The 21821-nt window shown below is 34.8% G+C and overlaps 2 protein-coding genes across 6 annotated transcripts; one reads left to right on the top strand and one right to left on the bottom strand.

The window, feature by feature from the left end:
* Window positions 1–539: 539 nt before the first annotated feature.
* LOC127092441 (uncharacterized) lies at window positions 540–6850 on the bottom strand. 2 transcript variants are annotated; one of them, XM_051031312.1, is made up of 10 exons: window positions 6659–6850; window positions 6422–6535; window positions 6114–6175; window positions 2942–3018; window positions 2782–2837; window positions 2541–2689; window positions 2369–2418; window positions 1412–1544; window positions 1156–1193; window positions 540–1025 (listed from the first exon to the last, which is right to left on the bottom strand). In XM_051031312.1, exons 1-10 carry the CDS (start codon window positions 6696–6698, stop codon window positions 929–931), a joined length of 816 nt encoding a protein of 271 aa, XP_050887269.1. In that variant the 5' UTR covers window positions 6699–6850; the 3' UTR covers window positions 540–928. The 2 variants fall into 2 exon arrangements, with proteins under 2 accessions (XP_050887269.1, XP_050887268.1); XM_051031311.1 differs by having other exon boundaries at window positions 2541–2711; window positions 2782–3018.
* Window positions 6851–18659: 11809 nt separating this feature from the next.
* Window positions 18660–21588, top strand: LOC127096834 (U1 small nuclear ribonucleoprotein C). 4 transcript variants are annotated; one of them, XM_051035371.1, is made up of 6 exons: window positions 18661–18906; window positions 19013–19055; window positions 19337–19378; window positions 19476–19731; window positions 20780–21058; window positions 21137–21588. In XM_051035371.1, the coding sequence occupies exons 1-5, from the start codon at window positions 18899–18901 to the stop codon at window positions 21043–21045; spliced, it is 615 nt and encodes a 204-aa protein (XP_050891328.1). In that variant the 5' UTR covers window positions 18661–18898; the 3' UTR covers window positions 21046–21058; window positions 21137–21588. The 4 variants fall into 4 exon arrangements, with proteins under 4 accessions (XP_050891330.1, XP_050891328.1, XP_050891329.1 ...); XM_051035370.1 differs by having other exon boundaries at window positions 18662–18906; window positions 21250–21588; XM_051035373.1 differs by having other exon boundaries at window positions 18660–18906; window positions 19270–19378; window positions 20780–21588.
* Window positions 21589–21821: the final 233 nt, after the last annotated feature.

Genomic DNA, 21821 nt, shown 5'->3' with positions numbered 1-21821 from the left:
GTGTGTATCGATGCAGAGGTTTATGTATTGATGCATACTGACACCAAATGCATTTTAATTGTTATTTAGAGGGAAGTATCAATGTAGGTCTATATGTACAGTTATGCAACAATAGAGTGGGATGAAAATTATAATAAAACACACATGTATCATGTAATGCAATGCACAACCAACATTTGGATGATGATCACACATTTTGCTATCATTAAAAATTAATTCAAGGTAAAGAATTCTCTCACATTCAATACATTGAAAGATGAAAATCTATTTTTGCACTTGTTAACAAGACCCAGAGTTTTATTCCATACTTTTATCCAAAAAAAATGGATATTATTTCTTAAAATGTAAGGTTCGGATTTGGCTCGGTGTCTCTTCGCAAGACATCAAAACATTTTTATGTCTTACGAATTCAAGAATGTTTTTGCTATTCTAGAATTCCAAGATTAAAATGATTGATCCTCGCACTTTCATGAACAAATTCCCTGACAATTTAAATTTGTCAACCAAAAATATAAAACAAGAACTAAAGAGATACTGTATAAGACTAAACAGCAGTATCGGAGAGACTAAAAAATCAGTCAGTCCCTTCTCAATCTGGAGGTTGGTCAATATCAATTTTCCATTTAGATTAATACAGTCATGGTGATAAAAACAATAGTACAAAAAGAATCAACATCCTTTTGTTTGTATTATGGGAGGGAGTACAACAATAACCACTTGCTCGAGTAGATCAATCTCTTCTTAAACGGGTCTGCTTAATTGTGTGTCAAAAATATGATTCGGTTCTCCAGGGAATAAACCTCAAATAGCCACTGTGGAATGTATATAACTATCTAAAAGAATTCTTCAACTACGGCTTGATTGCAAAAAAAGAGTAGTTATTCAGAACTTCAAGAATCAATAAAGTCAGCAGAGGAAACTACGGTCATTAAATTGCTTCCAACCCAGCATGTTTCCTTAGCTCCTCACATAATATAAATGTAATTGTGGTTTGTGGTCCTAATCTTGCAAATATTGCAAAGCCCCTGACAAAAGGAATCACGTGAACAATTTACATGCTTTCTGTTGATAATTTTCATTCATTAGTGTTAATGTTTTGGATGAAGTAAAAGAAACAAGGTTCATGCAAAAATGCATACCAAACATAAAACTCACCCTTTGTATAGTGCCTTTGGACCCTCCGTAAGCAAAACCTGAAACCACGCATAACAAATGCACTAAATAACAAAATTGAATGTGAGACGAGAAAATAAAGCAATTTTTCATGATTAGGTTATAAGCTAATAATTAAGAATTATGAAAGCCGAGTCAGACTCAAAGAATGCATGAAAGTAGTATAGAACTTATATGCAAAGACTGGTACAGAACAAAGTACTGCATGTTTGGGAGATGAGAAAAAAAGTATTAATACCTGGTATGCACAGTTAAATCCATTTTTGTATATTATACCACCCTTGGATTGTCGTTGCAACATGAGACGTGTTTTAACCATATCCACGGGTGCAGTTATTAGGGTGCTCAGTATTCCTGCAACTGTGCTTGAGCTGCATAAGGTACATGATACGATTAGCATTGCCTTGATATCATCAGATAATGGAATATGATTTTGATTTCAAAATAATCATAAATTCTAATGAACTCGGAGTTGTCAAAAGTGCTGATAGAAAGAAAGAAAAAACGCATTCTGATACTGTAAAGCTTTTGCCATGCAGATACCAAAGAAGGGTCTGATCCATTGAGAACTTATCGCATGCGGGTTGACTAGAGTTGTATTTGCAAGAAGGTAATGTCATGACTCGAATCTGAGACCTTCTAGTCACGTGGCAAAAATTCCAACTGTTACACTATGGTTTGCCTCGTATTTTATTAGAAATTAGAAAATACAAGGAAGAATTTCCCTGACTACAGAAAAGAACACGCAAAATCTTCAAGGCTGCACGGACCTCCCTGTCCTAAGGCCTCAATTTCCCTCATCCCTTGCATTGTTTTATATAACATTACCGGCCTTTAAACTCTCAGTCCCAACTAATCTCCAACTAACTATTTAACTTTGTCTCCCTCAACCAATATTCCTAAGGCGTGTCAATGTGGAAAATCATTGTTTCAAATAATTAGATGAACAAAACTAGTTTTGTACAAAAATATAGAATTCAGTTTCAATATATTTTTTGCAAAAAGAAAAATTATAAAACCAACATTAGTAATGCAAATTTCTTTTTTCACGCTTCTTTAATCTTCATTATCAATCACTATTATCAAGCCAAAGCCTGTGATTTTCGTTGACTGCATGCTTTATGATACTTCATTACTTTGGTTCAGTCTGCAATATGAAATATGTGGAGAAATGAAATTGATGGAAGAGTCATACATTAGATGCAGATGAAATCCTTCTCTGAGAGATGTCCACTTGACTAGAATCTGAATGAATACAAAGCAAAACAAATTATTAGAAAAGCAATGATCCAATTTAAAGTAAAGACAAAAGTAAATTAAGAGAAGAATGAGTATATGAAAAAATAACACGCTTTAAAAAAAATCACCTGCTTGGTTTCATCATAGGTAGCCAACTGGGATGCCGTCAAGGCAGCGGCTCTGGCCATGGCAGGCCCCACCCCCTTCCACAGAGCTTTGATTCCCTCTTCAGATACAGTCCTCTGAAGCTCCGAAATTGGGCCACTCTTTCCCATGTCTGAACTCATTTGCAAACGCACCTGATTTTGAAGGAGTAAACGGAAGAAAAAATGCTTTTAAGTATTAGAAAGAGATATTATTATAACTCACCTTGAGAACTTCCATTGGATTGGTCAGTCCAGTTGCAAAAGCACCAGCAAACATTCCTGAAGCAATTTTAACTAAAACATTGGAGGAGCCAAAAGCATGATCACATGCATTCTTAGAGGGTTCATACAAACCCAAGCGTAGTCCTCCATAAACTACTGACCTTGTTAAAGCAGGCGTCAAACCCAGATACAACGACTTAGGTCCTTCATTTTTCACCACACTTAAAAATAGTTGTCCCTGGAAAAATGCTTAATTGGCAAAAGGTTTGTATTAAAATGTAATAAAATTTGTGAACTTCATTTAACATCTTGCTTGAAATGAGTTGATTTACACCATACATTACACTTCCATATATAGTGTCAAGTGCATGGATGCATGGATGGACATTCCTTGAAATGAGTAATACTATGAGAGTGATGATCATGACACCATGCACATTCCTTCTAAGCACGTGCATGGTTCCTACAAACATGCCATCATGAAAGTACACGCTATGCTATCATGCAATACAAGTCATGCTATATCTCTATACATTGAGTTCTCCTAATACTCCCCAACAAGCTCAAGGAGGGTCGAAAGTCACGACTTTGAGTTTGGTTCGAAGTTCTTGAAATGCAGCCATGCCAAGTGGTTTGGTAAGCGTGTGTGCAACTTAAACACTACTAGGGACATGCTAAAACTTCATTCTCTTGCCAATGACTCGTTCATGAACAAAGTGGATGTCCAATTCAATGTGTTTGGTATGAGCATGTAGAATCGGATTGTGGGAAAGGAAAACTGCACTGAGATTATCACACAAGAGCGTAGGAGAAAGAAAGGACATTGATAACTCGGTAAGAAGTGACTCAATCCACAAGAGTTCAGATGTAGTGTGAGCAAGAGCACGATACTCCGCTTCAGTGCTGGATCTCGCAACTAGAGGTTGTTTTTTGGAGCTCCATAAGACAAGATTTGGGCCAAAAAAGATGCATGAGCCTGAGGTAGAATGACAGTCATCAGGGTCACTGGCCCAATCAGAGTCACTATATGCCTGGAAGGAAAACTTGTGAGGCAAGGAAGCAGGTACAAGTAGCAATCCATGTGAGACGGTACCACTTAGGTAGCGTATAATCCTCTGGACAATTAACCAATGTGACTAAGAAGGGGACGCCATAAACTGACATGTTTTATTCGCACTAAATGTTATGTCGGATCTGGTGAGGGTGACATATTGCAAAGCTCCAACCATAGACATGTATTGATGAGGATTGGAAAGTGAGAAAGAGCCATGCTTACTAAGCTTGCAGGAACTTAGCATAGGAGTAGTAATACCATTTGCATTACTCATATTTGCTCGATTCAGTAGGTCTCGGATGTATTTTGTTTGCATGAGGAGTAAACTATCATTAGGAAGGTGCTTGACTTTAATGCCTAAGAAGTATTCAGGTTGCCCATGTTTCTTAAGAGCAAATTTGGCATGGAGAGAGTTACTCAATTTGTGGATTAAAGTGGAAGTTGAGCCTATAAGTAAGATGTCATCCACATAGACCAAGGCAAACATGGTAATGCCTTATGAGAGTTATTACGAAATGTGGTTGGGCCTAACTCAACCCTACAAAACCGGTTGGTAGAGTGAGGACTGCCCCAACTTATAAACACATGCTCAGGCCATATATTGTCCGATGTGGAACTCTTAACACACCACCTCACGTCCAGGACTGGACATCTGGAGCGTGGAAATAAATGGTGGGTGGTCTGATGGCGAAAACCTAATAGTAGGTGGCCCACCGGATCTTAAACAAGGCTCTGATACCATATTACAAAATGTGGTTAGACCTAACTCAACCCTACAAAACCGGTTGGTAGAGTGAGGACTGCCCCCACTTATAAACATATGTTCAGGTCATATATTGTCCGATGTGGAACTCTTAACAAGAGTAAATAAAAAGAGAGTGATCACATTTGTTATGCATAAAGCCAAATTGAATGAGAACATGAGTTAGCTTTTCATATCATGCTCGAGGGGCCGGCTTAAGGCCATATAATGCTTTATTGAGCTTGCCCACTAGAGTTGGATCATGTTGTTCAAAACCAGGTGGTGAAGTCAAAAACACTTCCTCTTGATGAGGGCCATTGAGAAATGCATTATTGTTATCAATTTACTGCAGCTCCCATTTTTTGTCAAAGCAAGTGTGAGAATGATCCAGATAGTGGTAGGTTTTATCACGGGTGACAATGTTTCATTGAAATCAAAGTCAAATTGCTGATGGCAACCTTTGGCTACAAGCCTTGCTTTGTATTTGTTCACTAAACAATCTGGATTCTCCCTCACTTTGAAAGTCTACTTGCATCCCATAAGTTTCCTATGAGGTGGGAAAGTGGTAAGAGTCCAAGTTTGATTGGCCAAGAGAGCTTGATACTCTACTTGGATAGCTTTAAACCATTCAGGTTATGAGAGTGTCTGCTTGACTGATTGAGGCTCCACATGAGTAAGAAATGCCTTAGACTTGGAATGACCTGTTTTGGCTCTTGTGAGCATAGGGTGGGCATTGAGATGAAGGACTTCAAGATGAGTTAAGTTTTGTATTGAGGGAGATAAGGACCCTACAGACTCAGTGGGAAGAGAAGTGTCTTGAATATTGGAATCACTAGACACGTACTGAATAACGAGAGGACAATCATTTTGCATCGATTCGATCTTGTTCAAAGTTTAACTTTGGTGGAATCTGAGAGGTCACTACTATTTTGTACACTCTGAGTGAGTATGACGCCTTTAACTTGTTGATTCCATATGAGATAGTTGTTGTTGTCTTGAAGCTTGATCGAAAGCTTTGGTCCAAAGTGATGTGAGGAAGATGAATCTGAAGTGATGCCAAGAAATGCAGGTGTAGGCTGAGAAAGAGATCCAACTGTAGCAGCAGGTGAGGAATCCACCATGGCAGCACGAGCAAGGGAGAAGATGAAGACCGTGACAGTTAGGAAGATGGTAACAGAAAAACAGTTACACCTCCTATAAATTAGTTAGAGAGCGGAAGAGATCTAACCAGGTGAATGATACCATAATAAGATTTGTGAACTTCATTTAACATCTTGTTTTAAATGAGTTGATTTAGACCCTACATCACGCTTCCTTATATAGTGTCAAGTGCATGAATGCATGGATGGAGAACTATGAGAGTGATGATCGTGACACCATGCACATTCCTTCTAAGCATGTGCATGGTTCCTACAAACATGCCATCATAAGAGTACACGCTATGCTATCATGCAATACAAGTCTGAATACATTGAGTGCTCCTAATAAAATGTGATAAATAAGGTCTGAAGAGGAAAGGTTGAAGTCAGTGAAATACCATTCCACTCAAAGGACCTTTCTGGCCAACAAGTTGCATTTGTAGCCTCACTTTCAATACATCTGCATGACATGTAGAAACAAGTTAACTATAGATGGTTTTAATGATTTGTTTTATTTTTTTTCAAAACCTAAATAAATTTGTTACTTCACAACATATTAAAGGGACTAATGTAAACTTCATTGATTTAACGATAAATGCAACCTCTATTGAATACAATACAATTCAATTGAATCTGAAAATCTATCGCAATCTATAGAATATGCAAGATGAATTGATTTAATGGAAGTAAATTGAGAAGAACGAACCTAGGGGATGGGTAATTGATGTTGCGATTGCGACCGAAAGTCCACTTGTGGCGAAGTGATTGAAAACGGTGGAAGGGGATGAAGCCCAATTCTGCTTCTGATTATTCGCGGTTTCTGATACATAATTTTAATTCTCGTTAAAATTAAAACTTGTGATAGTATTAATGGAAAAGAAAAGAAGTCGCGGGTACGCATTGTTATTATGTTAGGGAAATGGGTAAAAGAAAAAGTGGTAACCTGAAAGTGCGGTATTATCCGAAGAAGAATTCGCAACCATTATTCTTCTGGGAAGAAAGAAAGAAAAACAGTCAGCTGCAGATCTGTGATATATTTTCTAATTAATTAAAAACGAGGGAAATTAAATGAGGTGAAGAAAAGCATCTGCCCCTTCCCCCTTTGGTCAGAGGAAGGAGAATTTTAAAAAGGAAAATAACGACGAATGTTAGAATATTATTCCTTTTTTTTTATTATTATTATACTTTACTTTCACAAAAAATTGTACTTGTTTTTCTATATCAATGTTATTTTTTTTATGATATATAAAAATGAGAGGTTAAACCGAGAGAAAGCATGAATTTTCTTCCGTTAGGGTTTATGGAAAACAGGTTCTAATCGATGACATGAGGTAGCGTAGCATTAAGAAAGTCAAAGATAGAGAAGAGGAGTGCTCTACTTCACCTCTCCAACTGATTTTACATTAAGGAAGGATTAGAGTCTCAACTCCATAACTTCTGTCTTTTTCAAGAAGATAGTTGTCAGAGAAACGATCGTCTCGATGTATGAGGAACCAGTTGATATAGAAGAGGATGATCTTAAAGGATTAAAGATTGACGAGAAGAATGTTGGTGATTATGAGTGCCTGGAGATCATCTTGTCCAATAAGGAAAAACAACATATAGTGAGGTCGTGTCGCAAAGGTGTTATAGTAAAGATGCTAGGACAAAGAATCAGATACAAAGCTTTAGAAAACGAGCTTAACCATATGTGGGCTTGTGTTCTTTCAGGTACAAGACCATTAGCCATGGCATATCGGGGGCTTTTGCTGAGAGATGGCATAAGGAAACGTCATCTTTCCACTTTCCCATTGACGAGATGACAATTACACTAGATGACACCATTTGCCTTCTACATCTTCCCAATAGAGGGAAGTTACTTGATCATTCCAGGATCAAACGTGATGAAGCTTAGGGGATGATGGTCATTTATTTGGGAGTTGACACAATGGATGTCCTGATGCAGTGTGAGAGCACCAGAGTTGCACATGCCAAATTTTCATACTTGGATACGCTATATCAAAATAACTTGGAGTTGGCCGAGAATGCCGAAGGAGATAATCTACATGTTACCTACCACCAGGAGTGTGCTTTTAGGTGTTTCCTCCTATTCTTGGTTGGCACGTCCATTTTTGTGGACAAAAGTGCAACCTATGTCGTTGTGGCATATCTTAAGTATTTCATCGACTTGTCAATCATTCACGGGTGGAACTAGGGGCGCCTATTTGGTATACATGTACTCCAAGCTGAGCAAAGGTTCTCTTTGGACAACAAAGCAAATGACATGTTTATGCACCCTACTGACGGTAATTTCCATAGCCATTATTAATATTAAAACCACTTCTTTTACACTTGTTACTAATACTTTTTTCTTATTCACTTTCAGGGATGGATCCTATCATACTTTCATGGCATACACGGGTTTATTGTGTGCTAGAGCATATTGAGGATTGGCCACATGCTTGCCTATATTGCATGCGCAAAGGGAATGATGTTGTGCGGTCATTCCATGTGTATGCTGACTAGACTCATCATGATAACATCGATTGGACACCATACAACACTCATCGGGACACTGTTCCCTTCGATCGCATTTCATTTTACTTCAGATGTCTAACATGTGAAACGAATTTGATGTGCATGTATTTGTCGGAGCGATGCATGCGCCAATTTGGATACGTGCAAATCATTTTGAGATCCCCCTTTATGGCTTTTCCTAACAACATCGTTCTCATACAGCTTGATGACATACTTGCGAATTATGAGAGTCATCTGGTACTAGAGGAGTATCAGAATATGTCAACCACAAGTCATTGACATTATGTGGACGGTTACATGACTTGTTCTATATTGTGTCACACCCCGTCATGACACTGGACGCTCACGGACGTCCACATAGGCCTGCTCATTATGAGATTCTAGAGAATGAGCAGGCCATGGATGACCATGACATTGATGTGTTGTCGATCTGTCAAAATATTGTGCGGATTACGCATTAGGGCATAAAGTCTAGGCTATTTGAGAGAGATGATGATGATGCGGTTTCCCAAGCGCGTTCCATTCTTACCAAGGTACGGAATGCCTTGGGTTACCGGTGGAAAAGGAGGATCCATGGGTTAGGATTAGGTATGCGCAATAGATTATGCTTTTATTTGTTTTTAGGATGTTTTAGTGTATTTTTTCATACTTTGAGAACAATGTATGTAATATGATTGAATATTTTTTAATTAACGCATTATCTTGTTCTATGATATCGTGTTTATTAATATTTGAATCAAATAATGACAATGTTAGTCGAATTAAAATGACTTTGGATTAAAAAATAAAAATTTGGGACAATGTTTGTGCCCAAGAAACATTCATAGAAGATTTCAAAGATACATCTTCAACTTTACCTCAGAAATATTTGCAGATGCATCTCCAGACCTTTTTTTTTTTGCAAAAATGAGGTGGCTACTTGATTTACGAAGGAACAAATGTGCTTTCGGAGATGCATATTCGAATTTACCCCATAAATATTCCAAGATGCATCTTCGGACCAATTTTTGACAAAAATGGGGCGGCTAATTGATTTGCGAAGGATGAGGAATTTAAGATGGTTCAGAGATGCATCTCTAAAAAATTCTGAGGATATTTTTGAGTTTTTAGAGGTGTGAAACACACCATAAGAATGCGAAAAGAAATTTCATGGAATAAGTGGTAACCCTCCATAACTTCCTAGTTCTATTTATTTTAAATTATTTAATATTTATTTAAAACTTTAAATTATATTTATTTTATTATTATTTCTAAAACGGTAAATTATCTACCAAATATAAATATGAATAAAATCTCCGATAAAATGTTCCATATATCTATAACATAAGAAAAATAGATGTTGTGGAAAACTCTATTTTGTTATTTTGTATAAATATGTCACTTCACCAAAATGAGGGCAATCTTGGTCAAAATATTACTTTTTGCAACCAATGGTGTCACATTGTTCAATTCGAACTACATACTTATTGTATTATATCTTTGTTGATTAGGTTTAGCTCAATTGATGATGTCACATAGTTTTATTTCAATTTCCTTCTTTCCAAAATCTTACTTTAGGTCACTTTTCCCCCTTTTTTCTCTCCTCTTTCTTTGTGCCCCTTTCTTCCTCTTCATTTTCTTCTCTTTCTGCTCCCCCCTTCTTTCGTCTTTTCTTTTTCCTCTTTCTGCTCTACTCTTTCTTTTATTTCTCTTCTCTCTTATACTCTTCTGTCGGATTTGAAATGGTTAATATGTAACGGGAAACATCATAATCATAGTGCAAGGAATAAGAAGAAGAACATGGCTTATGAGTGATATGGAGGAGATACAAATGATTCGATAAGTGATACAATTGTCGAAGCAAAGAAGAACCATATATGAGTTCAAGCAACAAATCTGTTTACAGATTGTTGTTTTGATTTCAAGCGAACCGTTATGAAAGTCATTACATTTCATCACGGTTTTTGAATACAACTGTGGTGAAATTGTTTACTCATATATAATATAAGTGAACTAGCTATCGCTTCTTAACAGTATCACCATATGTATCACAATAAAACCCTAGAATATATTTTCTCTCTTCTTCTTCGTCATTAGCTCTCGCTTCATACATAAAGGTATTTTTCTTCTTCCTTGTTCTTTCTTTTTCGTGTATGTTGTTTTTATGTTTCACAGGATTTTCACATGACTTTTTTCTTGTTCAAGAGTTTATGATCATTTTTGTATGTTATGTTGGTGTTTTATATTATTGTATGTTATGTTCTTGTTCTAATTTTAGACCCTTCTCTTAACATGAATAGTGGGAGCAACAAACTTATCCACGAGATTCAGGTTACAAATGAAGTTATTGATATGGTGGAGTTTGGTTTAACAAAGTCAAGGAAGTTGAATCTGTTAGGGATCATATTACCGTTGTTGAACTGTCTAATGGAACAGACTATAAGAAGATTCTTTTCAAGAATCTTAACCCTGAAAAGATGAAGAAGGTAAAAGCTATTATGAATGACCTAATGAATTTGGATGTAATTGATTCTGAATCAGATTAAGATCTTGAGAATTGCGTGAATTCAACTAGGCATGAAGATTAAAGGTCTTTGTTATGTTTTACATGATTTGTTGTTGGTTGTTATTGTTGTTGTTGCTTGTTATGTTGACAATGTATTGCTGCTTGTTGTTGATTGTTATGTTACAATGTTAATGTTAGTTATGTTGTAGTTTTTGTTGCTTGTTATGTTACAATGCACTGCTTATTTATGTTACAATGTACTATTATTTGGGTTAACAATATATTATTGGTTGTTGTTGCTTGTTATGTTACAATGTTAATTCTAGTTTATGTTCTCAAAACAAGTTAACATTCTGAAAGTTGTTTATATTTCAAAATCTGGTTTAAGAGAACTCATACTATGAGTGTGGTTCATAAATGGTTTGTTTTACTATGGAGAAATAATACAAGAAGTATGAAGCAATTTTGGAATCTTCATCTGCCTTGTACTTTTTCTTCATGGCAACATAGAGTAGATTAACTTCAGATCATTCCATGTATCTTTTCAATAAAATGTATGTTATATTTGTTTTATCGACGTGTATTGTTGTTGAGTTTATTATAATGTATGTAGATTGTTTGTTTCACTCACCCTTCATTGAACATGCATTCATTTAAAGTGATTTAGAAAATAATAATTCAAAAAATAAGTTATATTTGAAATGCAACTTAGATCAAACATATTTTTCTAATTACACCCATCTCGTAATTCATCTATATCACTCTTTAACATGTAGAACTTGGTTTATTTCCCCAGGTTCTTCACAATAATGATTCTTTCTCTATTAATTTATAGTGTAAAACATCAAATTTATTGAGAAATTGGATCATCTTCATCGTTGTCATCGTAATAATCTTCATCATTGATGAAAATAATGATGATGATAGCGATGATGATGATCCCGAATTAGTCAACATATCGATGTTTTGCAAAACAAAATAGGAATGAAGTGTTGCTTTGAAGAATTTGGGGCACTAAATCAAATACTACGTGTTAAGAAGCAATAGATAAATTACGGTATGAATGCAATTTAAAAAATAGTGGTTCGTTTAAGTTGTTTTTCAAAAATAATTAAAATTTTCAAATTATTATCTTCTACATCAATTTTAATGGTTGTATATGTTCAGTGAGGTGTAGGAAAAAATAAGCAATTTCTCCGGTACTTTTCACAACGATTATCTTCTGTAACCGTGGTGAAATATTAATTATATTCTAAATAAATTGTTAATGTTGTTGGATTTCGAACCCATGACCTACATATATATCACAACATTTGTTTAATCTAACTGATGTGATAGGTATCGTGCTACCTAACTTTTAACCACGATCACACGCTCGTTGTGGAAAACCACCATACATACAATCACACGCTACCTAACAACGAACAAGCAACTGTCATTATATGTGTTTCGCAACCATTAGTTTTTCGTATTAATGAGCTATGTTTTGATAAATAGTTTGATTAAGTGCTTATAGCATAAGCACTTATCAATAAATTTTTATTTATATTCTATATAGATAAAATAAAGTAAAATTGTTTTCATGGGTATTCTAGAGAGGTGAAAGTAGCTTGTGGGCACGTTATAAATAAGTTGTTTTCTAGAGAGGTAAAAGAGAGGTAAAAGTAGCTCGTGAACACGTTATAAATAAGTTGTTTCTAGAAGTTCTTATGAATAATCTAACAATTGATTATATCGTAGATTAGTTCAAGCAAGACAACTCTAAAAGGAACTAAGAATAACTTTCTTTATGTTATAGTTTGAATAAGTTAATATGCATGTATAACGTGCTATTAGAAAATGATAGATGTGAATAGTGAAAATGGTTTGTGAATATATATCCAAGAGGTGGCTATTATGAGACCAGTTGGTTGTTGGAGTGGCTTCCTTTATTGACCAACTAATGTTGCTGCTTTCAAACATATCCATCATTATCATCACTTTTGTATAATATATTTGAAGAAAAAACTCGTAATTAAAATTAAGTTTTATAGTAAATTAAGACATTGAAAAAACATTTAGATAAAGGAGTTTGCATACAGTTGCTTGTACACTGCTTTTACTGTGCTAGACATAAAAATCGTTATTGGTTTTTTTTCTTCTCAAAAACATACAATTGCTTTTACAGCTTTCAAAAACTTTGTATTTATGTTATTTTATGTTATACTTTTTGGTGATCAGTAGTATCAACAACTAACTTGATCAGTTAAAGTGGTTCTAATCGAATTTAAACTATCTTATTTCTATGACCTTTATTGTATTTTATTTTATTTTTTCAGTTTTGGAATGATTGATTTGAAAGAATTGTCCTTAGTTGGTGGAAAAGTTGCATGGATGACTTACATGGTAAGGTTTTATATGTGCTGCATTTATCAACCATAGAAACAATGCATTGTATGGTGTGAGGTACTTTACATTTATTTCATATGTATCAGTTCATTACTTATCACTTCATATTATTCATGGTTCAGTTCAACAATTAATGTACACCAAATTAGTAATTTCACACTATTGATGAAAAGTGCTCTAAAAGTTATGTTTGCAATCTTTGTAGTGTGTTTTTCTTGTGATTAAATGAAACAAAACGTAATATGCTTTTCTCACATACTTGATTTGTAAAAATTATTCTTCAGTTTTTAATTTCCTTCAACATCCCTTAAAACCATGAACTGTGCACCATCTATTCAAACCTGGCCTTTAACTTGTAATATGAACACATCAACAAAATCTCTGCATCAATATGCATCAACTATGCGTGCAGACATTGTAATAGAACACAACAATAAAATCTCTCATTTTTAATTTATGTTATTGTTTTTTTTTTAATTTATGTTCATGCTCATACTTTTTGTTTATTTTTTAATTAACAAAAATATTTGTTTCTATCAAAATTGCTTATTAAAAAACAACAAGATCTAGATATTATTTAGCATATGTTAATTTGTATCTCTTTTTATAATAATTAATTCAAAATCCCTTTTACAAATAGATTTACCAAAAGTTTAAAATGTTGCTCCATGCTAATTCATTCAGAATATTGCCATATATTTATAGAAAGGTTTTAAATATGAATTGTGTTTTATTTTTTCATTAAGGATAAGGATAAAATTGTCCAAATGGATATCCGATTCTAAGTGGATCGGTCATAATGGACCTCTGATTTTTTAAAGCTGGAAAAAAAAACTCTGTTATAATATGAGTTCAAAAATTACTACTTGAATCCGGTCTTAAATGGACTTCGGGTAATCCGATCCTAAACATTTTTTTAAACAAAAAATAAATAAAAATAATTTATTATAAATAATATTAAAAATTATATTATTTTAAACATAATAAATTTTAAAGTACTATATTATCTTTTGATCCAAATATTTTTATAAATAAAATTAAAGATTAAAACAATCTACTTTTGATCCAAATACTTTTATAAATGATACCAAAATAAAAATAATATTTATATAGTGGAAAAAAGTCTAATCTTAATCAAAATATTTGTATTAACAATGTCAAAATAAAAATAATATTTATATACATAAAAAATTTCATTATTAATTTAAATATTTTTATAAGCAAAGCCAAAATAAGAATAACGTTTATATTAAGGAAAAATCTACTATTAATTTAAATATTTTTTATATGAAAAAAAATATTTATGATCCAAATACTAAAAAAAGCATGTGACACTTATAAATTAAATTTTTCTACGATGTATTAATAATATTAATAATGTATAAAATTTATTAATACTAAATAGAAAAATTTAACTATTAATTCAAATATTAAAAAAAAATATATTATTATTTAAAATATGTGAACGAATACGCATACCAAACTATTTTTATTTTCATCTAAAAAGTATGTCGTACATATGTAGAGGTTTGTTATTACTTAGGGTTCTAAAAAATATAAAACAAACACATCCTACTAGATATGTAAATTAAAGGAGTAATATATAGCTGGACGAAGGGAGTAAATTAACCATTAAAAAATGAAATTGGATACTTTTCTTAAATAACTACTATTTTAAAAAATAATATACTTTTTTTAAAAAAAATACCAATATAAATTTTTTTAAACAAAAAAAATTATCCGGGTATAATAGGCGTCATAACCAAATGACACATGCTTTAGACAATTGAACTAAGGCATCATGCTTAGTGGCGCCTGCATGCATGCAACTCAAGACAATGCACCTCTATAACTACAACATCACCTACTATTGTTTTTCACACATCTTCTTACCATCTCCTTTCATGTTTCTTCTATCTCCTTCATTTTTCTTCAAAATATATTCATATATGTGTCCTTATATTCATAAGAGAAATGTTGATCTAATTTATTCGGCGGTAAAGCATCTGATGAAGATCCGATTATGGAATATAAAGACGTTCGAATATCTTAACAGGATGTTTATCCGTTGGTTAGTTGGAGACATTGCAGAGAGTGAAAAGATCAGAAGAATTCAAAGGCTTGATACCACGTTCAACCAAAATAGAAAAGTTCGTTGATGGTTGTAATCGCATAGTTATGTTGTTTAGTTGTTGTATTTGTTTGTGATGTTGTTTAATTGTTGTAGTTGTTTGTGTTGTTGTTTAAATTATTGTTTAACGGTTGTTTTCAAGTTATTGTAACTGAATCTTATGATATTTATGAAATGAATGTTGTTTTTAATATAAAGCAAAAGAGTTACATTTAAAATTATGTTGTTGTGTTTGGTCCAACACTGAGAAAGTTTGTAGAACTATGCCCGAGCTGACGACATGAACTACATTATCTCATCATTTTGTTCATCGTATCCATTTCAATTCGACATGGGAGCAGGGAATACGAAAGACTTGAAACTTTCCACAGTCGCACCAACCTCTATCTAGTTCCACTCGACAGTGTCCCATCGACTTGCCTTCATTGTGATCCATTGACTCAACAACACTGAACCAACCTTTAGTACGGTCAAACACTGTGACCACATGTGTGTTAGCTTTGGCAACTTCCTCTTTAATGAATTTCATTGAAGTATCACTGAACATTTGCCCAGATTGTAACACTGAAATCCATTTGGAACGTCTGATCTCAAACATCGCCTCTAGCTTAAAATAGATTGCTCGCACTAAAGCGATTATTGGTAGGTTTCTGATGCCTTTGAAGACAAAGTTATTTGATTCCATGAGATTTGTTGTCATGTGGCCCCATCGTTGCCCGTTGTCGTATGCCCTAATCCACTTCTCCAATGGAATATTGTCGATCCACCTTACTGCATATGTATTTGACAATATGATGTTTTCGCGAAGGAAGGTTTTGTTAATGCATACCTTGCGGTTTAGGTCGGTTATAACGCCATAGTTTAGTTTAGGTCGGTTATAACGCCATAGTTTAGTTTAGGTCGGTTACAACACCACAACTTGTGTCTGAGCCAAGGTATTTGATTGATCAACGCCAACGACGTCATCATACATCCAACAACAAAACCCCGCTCTGAAGAAGAATAGCGATCCAAAACGCAGTGGAAATGAAATTTTTTCTTTTAGTGATCCTTACGAATGGACATGATTAGTGATAGAATCGTTACCTCTTGCGGCGATTGAAACCTTTGATGCAAATCTAAGGAGTGATCACGAATGTTGAATGGTGACAACGCCTCTACTCAGTCCACACGAACAAATTCCTTTAATCTCAATGCTAGCTGTTATGAATGAAGGCTTTGAGTGAGTGAGTGAGTGAGAGAGAGAGAGAGAGAGAGAGAGAGAGAGAGAGAGAGAGAGAGAGAGAGAAACGAAAGTTCATCTGATCCAATGCTTATGCACAAGTGTTCTATTTATGGAACCACTTGTGTGGGCCGCAAGCTAAAAAGTCCATTTAAATGTATGTGGCCCATATCTTATGATACACCAAAATCACTTAAGCGCGTGGTACCTTACCATATTTCGTATTCTACTTAAGTGCATCGTACCTTACGATGTTCTATAATTCATTTAAGTGCATCGTACCTTACAGTGTTTCTTATTTACTCTATCTCTCATCAATCCGTCCCTTTGTGTGTGACCTTGTAGGCTTTCGCGACATTGACAATTATATTAAATCACATATTTAACATAATAAACAGTGAGCGATATCTAGCAACACATCACTACTACCCAAGACATGAAAATGTCATGTGATTTGACAAATCCTTTTGTGATAATACTTATGTGTATAATTACCATTTTTCCCTTATGTCTATATTGAACACACGGCATAAACCGTGTCATCCTTGTCCAGTTCAATATTGGGCCCTTAGACATTCATCCTGTTACGCAGGATGGGCAAATTCCATCTAGGCCACTCATGTCCCTCAGCATGCTTCGTTGAGTACCCATCAACTGTCATTATGGTCATCCAGTTACGGATAATGTTTGATCAACAATAAAGCACTTGACTCTACATCTAGGGTCCATAGTGGTTTCATGTCGAATGGTGGTATACACCACTATCACCATGAGAATAACTTATGACACTTTGCATAACATTCTATATAGTATTCTCATAGCGGGTCAATCCAGTATAAATATTACTCCTAATATTCATACCTATGTTTAAGACTTGATAACTCTTTATCCATGATCCATGAGATGTGATCATCAATCTATATACATAATAGTCTTAATGCTTCAATGTTATCCCATTTCACAACAAAGCTCGACTGCAGATACTTTAAGAATAATGTCCTTATGTTTAATGGGATCTCATAATTAAGTCACACTTGATACATTAAACGAACTAGCTATTCTAGGGACTTTATTAAACAAACATAATAAAGAAAAAACCTTTTATTATTAATAAATAATTCGATACAAGTACCAAAAGTATTGGCCTCTAGGGCTTACACCAACACGCTTAACAACCAACCACACACCATTACCAAACCCAAGAACAATGTCAACCCACCCAAACCTAACGACCAACCTCACACTGTCACCATACCATATACACCCAACCACTAAACACCCAACATAATAGCCAATTCATTCCACACAGTCAAACACAAAACCAGGAACCAAACTCATTCCATCAACAACCATACACAACCACCACATTTGTCTATATCCCCAATAGTTCATACGATTCCACCTCATCCCACCATAGCCCCCCACCAATGAACACCCAAACATCCCACAAGCATATCACCCAACCATTGTTTGACTTTCTTACATCACAACAACCATTGTTTCGTTTCCAAAACGATTCAATGTCCCAATTCAGACAACCATACCGTCCACGAACAACCCAACTACAATAACATGGACACTGAACTCAATTATGGCAGCGCCGTTGGCGACAACCTTCCAACTATTAGGGAGAAATGATGGTAAATTTGTTAAATACCATTGTACTTTTCGCATGACCTTCACACCAACCACCATTGTACCATGTCAACACTCAAAGACCCCAAACACCTCAGGAAAATCGTGGAAGACCTCGAAGGCAGGCTAACACACCAGGATGTGGAACAATGAGGCATTTCGATCGGACGAGTCATTAATTTTCTTGTCAACTGTTGTGTATTTTAACTTTATAACATAATATTATTAATTATTTTTCATTTTCTTTTTTATTTCAATTTTATATAATTATAACTTAAAAAATTAAAAAACATATATAGTCAAACCATGCGTCACATGCAAATGGTACATGCTTTTAATGTCATAATGCATGCGTCAATTACATTAGCTTAAATAGCATACTAATGTGATCCCTAATTGCGTCTTAGTGCAAGTACAACATGCTTTAGATGAATAATCTTTTTTTTTAAAATAATTATATTAGTAATTAATTTAATAAATGTGTTATTTTAGTATTATTTTTGAAAATAGTAGTTATTCAGTATATAATTTTAAAATAAAATGAGAGATGAGTTTTTGCCTTAAAACAATAAAAACCTCACGGCGAACTTCATTGCAATGACACAAATACTGGTCTCCAGAAAGTTCCACAGTTTGGGCATATCTCTCATTCCTTTTCTTTTCCTTTTCTTTCTCCCACTCAACACATTGCCCATTCCTCAACAACAACCTCAAATTGCGTGCTTTCCGCATCACCTTCCCCCAGTGCTCCTAATTTGCTCCATTGCTTGGGTTTTCCGTTGTAGTTGCCAACACTGAAACACCGATGCCCCGGTACTGCAACTCAACTCTCCGCCTCAAACAAATATCTCAAACCTTCATATTTCAATTTTCATCGCATTCACAGCATTTAATTCATTTTTGTTCCATTGCATTGCAGGTACTACTGTGACTACTGTGATACCTATTTGACCCACGATTCTGTAAGTTTTTTTCCCTCACCAATAGCTAATAATGTTGCCTTTCACTTTGATTTCAATCTAGTATGTATAAAGGACCGGTTTGAGTTAACTTATTCATAAGTGCTTATTGCTAAAAGCTGCAAACTAGAATAACTGCTTATTGATTTGTTTATGCTCATAACCAACAATATTAGTTTCTTCTGATAAATGATAGTTTCTTATTTTTCTGAAGAAGCGTATGGTTTTCGTTGTAAGCGACAGCTGGACAATGCAAATGTTGCTAACTTTGTGTAATGTTGCAGCCATCCGTTAGAAAGCAGCATAACTCTGGTTATAAACACAAGGTGCTGTGAAGTTTTCTCACTTTTATTTTAAAAATTATAGTGAATTGCAATCTAGGTCGTATTTGTGAGATTTATTTGATGTGTTTTGTGTTTTCAGGCGAATGTAAGGTCTTACTATCAGCAATTTGAAGAGCAACAAACCCAAAGTTTAATTGATCAGCGGATCAAAGAACATCTTGGGCAAGCTGCCGCATTTCAGCAGGTTAGCGGGGCTTATAATCATCTAATGGGTCAGAGGCCGAATCTACCTCCTGTATTGCCGCCCCCAAGATTTCCATTTCCTGGAGGTCAACCACTAATGCCAGGGTTCAGACCTCTCATGCCTAGACCACTACCTATTCCCGGAGCACCAGGTGAATGTTTTCCCATCTGCACCGTTTGCAATTTACACAACTGCCATTGCCTCTTATTGACGCATTTCGTTGTTTGTGTCTTCTGCATTTTAGATGTGGTCCATTTTACCCTTTCAAAATGAAATGACCACGATTATTCACATCTTAATGGCTAACCGTATTCTTTTTTTGTTTCATTACTGAAATTGCATGGTAGTTTGAATATCCTGTTAAATATATGTTACTTTTGTCTGGCCTTTTTTCTATTATGATAACTATTCCTTACATGTAACCTTTCTTTTTAAAGTTGAGCCTGTATGTGTTAGTTTGGTTTTTTGGATACACAGAAATTTTATTTGAAAAGCAGCATCTGTGCCAAGAGTTTCAGAGAATCGGGTAGCCAAGTTCAAGCAATATAAAGTAATATCACTAGAGGTGGTAGGAGGCTAGTGTTTTTGCTACTGTTGTATTGGGTGAAAAGAAATGAATTGGTTCGGTGTGCTTAAAATGGTTTAGTGTTGGGTGCAACCTTATTTTTGGTTAAGTATGCTGCATATCTCTGGGGTTTATTTGGAGCCCTGGTGCTCGGCTATTCCATGACTGACATACATAATTATGCAGGTTCCACCGTGGAGATTTAGAAATTTGGCTCTCATTGAGAAGTTGTAGAATAGTTTTTATGACAGTTTTTTTTGGGGTTCTTTATTTTTTGTTGGAGCTCTTCTTATTATATTTTTGTCTAGTTAGCTTCACTATCTTTGCTCACTGCTTGTACTTCTGTTATCATTCTTGCACATCTTGTGCTTGGATGTGGTTATTTTAATGCATTAGTTTCATTTTGCCGTTGCAAAATAAAAAGTTCAAGCATTATAAACCAGTTAATCTATTGAGAAATGTTATTTGGACATTATATTAGTTATTTGACTTATTTCTCTCTCTTCAAGTCAAGTCAATAGTTATAAGTGTTTTTGTATGATGTCAAATACGTTGAACTTTATATGTTCAAATATCATTCCTCTAACTTATTCCATCATGTGTAATGTAAGTGGTTTTAAATTGGAGTTTACAGGGTATCCTTCTGCACCTATCACCACCATGCCACAAATGATGCCTCCACCTGGTGCCCCCCAGATACCAGGTCAGCTAAATACCCTACCAAGGCCCCCTTCTTTAGCTCCCCCACCAGCAGTTCCCGGAAGCACTGCACCACCACCTTCCAATGGTGCTCCCTCTATAGCATCATCAGCAATGTATCAAGCCAATGCACCACCACCATCATCGGGAGGTTATGATAATCACAATGCCATTTCTCAAGCACCCGGGGCCAATCGATGACCTGGTCAAATTTGTATGTTATTTTATATATTGAATTTTGGACTAATGCAGTACTTGTTCAGTAAAATCACATTTCCTTATTCTTTGCTAGTTTCTATGGGTGACTCCGGAAGGATGCATGGTATTTGCTTGGACTTAAAGCCTTTATTGAAATCTACTAATCAACATTCTCTTCTATTTTTTATTTATTTCTGTGCTATGCAGTTTGTTCTGCATAATTTGTATCTCCAGCAGAGTCTTATGACCGGAACTATCTGTGCTCTTCCTATCATCTGTTGATTGAATGAGGACTTTCTCAATCATGTACTTAAACGATTGGTATGCGGCATGTCAAGCAGCTTAAATGTAGGAAAAAGTAGGAAAAAGCCTTGAACATGGAACTTACTAGCAAATAGTTAGGATGTTTAACTATATACCACATGTGTACAACATGTTGGCACTAATTGGAGCTTTAGAATACTCAAATGTTGGAGTTTGTTAGAGTTTTGTGAATGAAAAATAGACAATGAAATGCTTGTCTCTGTAACGAGTTTATCTTATCGAGTTCCTTTTTCCTCTTGGTACAAAAGATGATTGAGGCCTAAAACAATGAGACTACACAACTAAACTAAGTCTCTAGAGAAATACAATTTAAAATACTAAAGGAAAACTAAAGTTAGCTAGCCAATCACACATTAAAGTAGGAACTATTCCATTACAATTCAAGTTTCCATAACCATGTCTAACAGGGTTTTCGAATCTCTTTCTACCATGAAATGAGAAATACACTCCTTCCA

This window comes from Lathyrus oleraceus, chromosome 6 (genome assembly GCF_024323335.1).
Source record: "Lathyrus oleraceus cultivar Zhongwan6 chromosome 6, CAAS_Psat_ZW6_1.0, whole genome shotgun sequence".
NCBI lineage: Eukaryota > Viridiplantae > Streptophyta > Magnoliopsida > Fabales > Fabaceae > Lathyrus > Lathyrus oleraceus.
This window is presented reverse-complemented; position numbering and strand designations above follow the sequence as displayed.